This window comes from Sinohyriopsis cumingii, chromosome 10 (genome assembly GCF_028554795.1).
Source record: "Sinohyriopsis cumingii isolate HCF-2022 chromosome 10, ASM2855479v2, whole genome shotgun sequence".
NCBI classification, from domain to species: Eukaryota; Metazoa; Mollusca; class Bivalvia; order Unionida; family Unionidae; genus Sinohyriopsis; species Sinohyriopsis cumingii.
In genome coordinates, this window is record NC_142970.1 from 43,679,490 (window position 1) to 43,684,266 (window position 4,777).

General features: G+C 41.8%; 1 protein-coding gene across 1 annotated transcript; it reads right to left on the reverse strand.

The window, feature by feature from the left end:
* Window positions 1–1,529: 1,529 nt before the first annotated feature.
* On the reverse strand, window positions 1,530–2,054 carry LOC149789946 (protein CFDP2-like). Its single transcript, XM_089973145.1, has one exon. The coding sequence runs from the start codon at window positions 2,052–2,054 to the stop codon at window positions 1,530–1,532; it is 525 nt and encodes a 174-aa protein (XP_089829271.1).
* Between the last annotated feature and the right edge of the window lie 2,723 nt (window positions 2,055–4,777).

Consider the following 4,777-nt stretch of genomic DNA (forward strand, 5'->3'; position numbering starts at 1 on the left):
ACGGATGGCATGGAGCAGTACCTGTTTGAAGAGGAGGTTGAAGGGTGACGGAGCGAGTGCACAGCCCTGTTTGACACCGTTAGATATGGGGAATTTCTAAGAATGTTCATCGTCTGAGAGAAAATCTTCAGTCATGTCGTCGTGGAAGGGCCAGATGAGGTTGATAAACTTCTAAGGACAGCCAAATTTCTTGAGTACTATCCAGAGTGCGTCTCTGTTGACTGTATTGAAAGCCTTTGTCAGGTCCACGAAGACGGCATACAGATCCATGTTCTGCTCAAAACACTTCTCTTGGACTTGTCTCACCACGAAGATCATGTCAACGGTGCTGGGGTCTGGACATAAACCACACTGAGACTCGTGGAGCTTATCTTTTGACACTGACGCAATAAGCTTGTTGAGAATGATGCAAGCAAGTATTTTGCCAGTATGGGGAGCAAGGAGATGCCTCTGTAGTTAATGCAGTCCGTACCTGTGCCTTTATTTTTATACAGTGTCAAAATTGATGCGTCGTGGAGGTCGTCTCCAGAGTCTGTTCATTGAGAGCCTTGCACACCTCCGCTGGGATACCATCCTTTCCAAGTACCCTGGAACAGTTCATTTGTTTAGTTGCCATTCTCAACTCCTCTATCGCCGGCAGAACATCCAGTTGTTCTTGCACTGGCTGTTGTGGTATTTGGTCAAGAACATATTGGCTGACCAATGAGGGTAGGTTTAGGAACTGACTAAAGTGTTCTTTCCATGTGTCCTCAATGCCAGTCTTGTCCTTTATTGGTGTACTGCCATCTGCATGAGTTGTTAGTACCGGCATAGCGATGCACTTCATCAGCTTTCCTTTCTCACCAATGGTCATGCATCTTGCGGATTTCACTCTGAGCCTCAGCTTGATTGTATTTGAAGCGGTCTTTTGGGGATGGAGTTTGTGTCATTCTGTCAGTCCATGAATGCTTTATTCTTTCTGGCAAACATATTTTTACCGATGTTCTCGTCGAACCTGTCTTAATGGGTTCGCTTATTGGGGCCCAGATTCGTCATAGCTGTTTCTCTTGTTATGTCTTCGAGCTTCTGCCATTTTTTGAGACATTTCAACGTATAGGTCCGTTGGTGGACAACTTGTCATCAAGACTCTTCTGGAAATTGGGGCTGGTGGAAGGCTTTTGAAGTTTGAAAATTTGAAGGCTGTGTGCACAAGCGTAGGACCCCTTGTGTAATGTGGGGCTATTCGCAGCTTTAGGATAGTTCGGACAAGCCTGTTATCTGTCGAGCATTCCGCTCCTCGCATGGCACTGGCGATAAGGACATACTGGTTATCACACTGGGAACTATTAGATAGTCGATTAAGTGTAACTGGAGAGACAGAAGTGCATCCAGAAGTTCTTGTTTTTGTATGCCATTCTGAACATTGAGTTTGTGATTAGGAGGTGGTCAAATTCTGAGCATTTGCTGAGCAGGAGCAGGCCCTTGTTGTTCATTTTGCCGACACTGTGCTTGCCAATCACACCTTTCCATCGACCATCTTCACAGCCGTTTCATCGACCATAATCGCAGCCAACACGGACGTTGAAGTTCCCCAGTATTATGATATTGTTGTCAGCTGGAACTGAGCTAAGTACAGAGCTGGGGGCCGTATAGAACTGCTTAATTGTTTCCGCTGGGCTCGAGAGGGTAGGAGCGTAGGCGCTGATGATTATTACATGGTGTTTGTGGCTGACAGGTAGTCTCAATTTCATTAGCCTCTCATTGATATCAACAGGCAGGTCCGGAAGCTGCTTTAGAAGACTTGATTTGATCGCAACACCGACTCCGAGGATCCTGTCTTCGTTTTGGGTTTTTCCTTTCCAGAAGAATGTATAGCCGTTTGCTAGCTCAGTCAGAGAACCCTCCTCTGCCAACCTGGTTTCACTCAAGGCTGCAATGTCAATATTGTAGCGTGAAAGCTCCTTAGTAACTAGGGCTGTTCTTCTGTGAGGTCTTGCTACGTTCTCTTTGTCCATAAGAGTACGGATATTCCAGGCTCCAATAAGAAGTTTGTTCTCTGATAGTTTCGACCGCATATATGAATGATCTTGCCAGCCGTGGAAAGGTGACCCGATTTTGAAGGGCAGGCTATTCTTAAAGCCATCTTTTCTAGCCCCCACCCATGCAGGGTGAGCAGCGCTGTCCCAAAAAGGTCTGCTCAGTCGCCCTGGATGCTGCCGAACTGTTCTGCTGCCATGGGTACAGAGCAGACCGACCGCTTGCCCAAGGGCAGCCTACGTGCAGGTCTCTAACTACAACTCCCCTTGGTCATCTCCACCTATTGCGTTGCCAGTCGCCTATCACCGTAGGACTTTGGTGGGTGCAGCTAAGGACTGATGAGTTTGATGATGAGGAAGAATGACAGGTGCACAACAAAACTTGTGCGTAAAGGAGATTAAAGTGAAACCGCCTTTGCGCACACAGCCTCACTCGTGCATAGCTGTTAGTGTAGAAATTGTACATATAGTTGTGTTACATTTAGTGCACAAACTGTATATATAGCTGTATTCAAGTTAGTGTATAGAGTGTACATATAGCTGTACTGAAGTTGGTGTGTAAACTGCACATACAGCTATTTTCAAGCTAGTGTAGTCAGTGTAAATATAGTTATATTCCAGTTAGTGTACAAACTGTATATATAGCTGTATTAAATTTAGTGTACAAACTGTATATATATATCTTGTTTTTAATTTAGTCAACACACTATACATACAGCTATATTAAATTTAGTGTACCGGTACACACTGTACACATAGCTGTATTCAATTTAGTGTACAAACTGTGTGTGTGTATATATATATATATAGAGAGAGAGAGAGAGAGAGAGAGAGAGAGAGACAGAGACAGAGACAGAGAGACAGAGAGAGAGAGAGAGACAGAGGGAGAGATTAGTTGCAAGCTTCCAATCCAACCATGTGTTGTCATGGATATGGTCTATCACTACAACGCCACATACAGGGAATTTTTTAGTTGCTGATTAGCCATTTTAATATCGCTTCCATATTATACGTACATGCAATTCGCATCAGTGACTTTATTGTGGGGAGTAAGTGCTACAATACATGTGAGTCGCACCAGTAGCTGTGTCATAGCACTAATATATTACTAATCACGGTAGTCGTTCCGGTTTATGTATCATGAGACTAATTACTAGTTAGCTACCAACCACGTATCTGTGTATGTGTCCTGGCACTAAGGTACTAACATATATGTGAATGATAACAGTGTAGATGTCATGACACTCTGGTATTATCATTACATGTTACATATAAGTTGTGCCAGTGGCCGTGTTTTGCACTGAATTACTACCATACTCCTGAGACGTGCCAGCAGTAGTGTCCTGATATACCTATATACATATACGAGTCGTACCATTGTATATGTTTTGTCACCTAAATACTCCCATATGTGTGATTCGCATGATGGATGTTTTTTGACACTGGGGTATTAGTATTCTTATGAATCGTGCCATTTACAATGTCATGGTAAGTATATGAGGCATACACGTGTATTTGTTATGTCAGTGAAGTAAATGTGACACATACCAAAGGTTGTCTTATGGCAGTGAAGTACTACCATCCGTGTGATTCGTACCAATGACTGCCATACATTTGAGTACTACAACTTATTGTCAAATAACACGGACGTAATACCACACATGCGATTCATACATATGGCTGTCTTATGACACATACATACTACTATACATGTGAGTAATGCAGTCTGATGACACCAGAGTACTACAATACATGTGATACATACCACTGATTGTGTTATGCTACTGGAGTACCATTTGCCTAGTATAAATGACTGCCCTTCGACACTGGAGTACTACCATACCTGTGATTCAGTCCAGTGGTTATGATATGACACCATACATGTGATTCATACCGATGGCTGTGATATGACACTGGATTACTACCATACATGTGGGTAATACAAATGACCGTCTTATGAAACTGAATTAATACCATACACGTGAGTAGTACAAGTGAATGTCTTATGACACTGGGGTACTAATATAAATATGGTTCATATGGTTCATAGCAATCATTGTGATATGACACTGGAGTACTACCATACATGTGATTCGTACTGTATGGGTAGTCTTATATTTATTATAGAAGTGCGAATAAAGAAAACCATCTGATTTGGACACCAAACTTCCTAACAGTGATTCATATATATTCTTAGTGGAAACACATGGCACAATGGACATTTCATTATTCTTTCATCATACTCTTATATTAAAATACGTTGCAAGGTCCAATAGAAATTCGAGAAAGTATACACATATTTAATAAATGATATGAACATTTAGGAATACATATATATTGTCTTTTATCTTCTCGTGCAGTGATAATCAAATGATAACGGGAAGAGAAGCGTGGTGGTGACTGGTGTCATACTAAATACATTTTGGGTGGTGTCATACTAAATACAGTTTGGATAGTGTCATACTAAATACAGTTTGGATGGTGTCATACTAAGTACAGTTTGGATGGTGTCATACTAAATACAGTTCGGCTCGTATAATACCAAAATACAGTTTGACTGGTGTCAAACTAAATACAGTTTGGATGGTGTCATACTAAATCCAGTTTGCCTGGTGTCATACTAAATACAGTTTTGCTGGTGTCATTCTAAATACAGTTTGGCTGGTGTCACACTAAATACAGTTTGGATGGTGTCATACTAAATTCAGTTTGGATGGTGTCATACTAAATACCGTTTGGCTGGTGCCATACTAAATACAGTT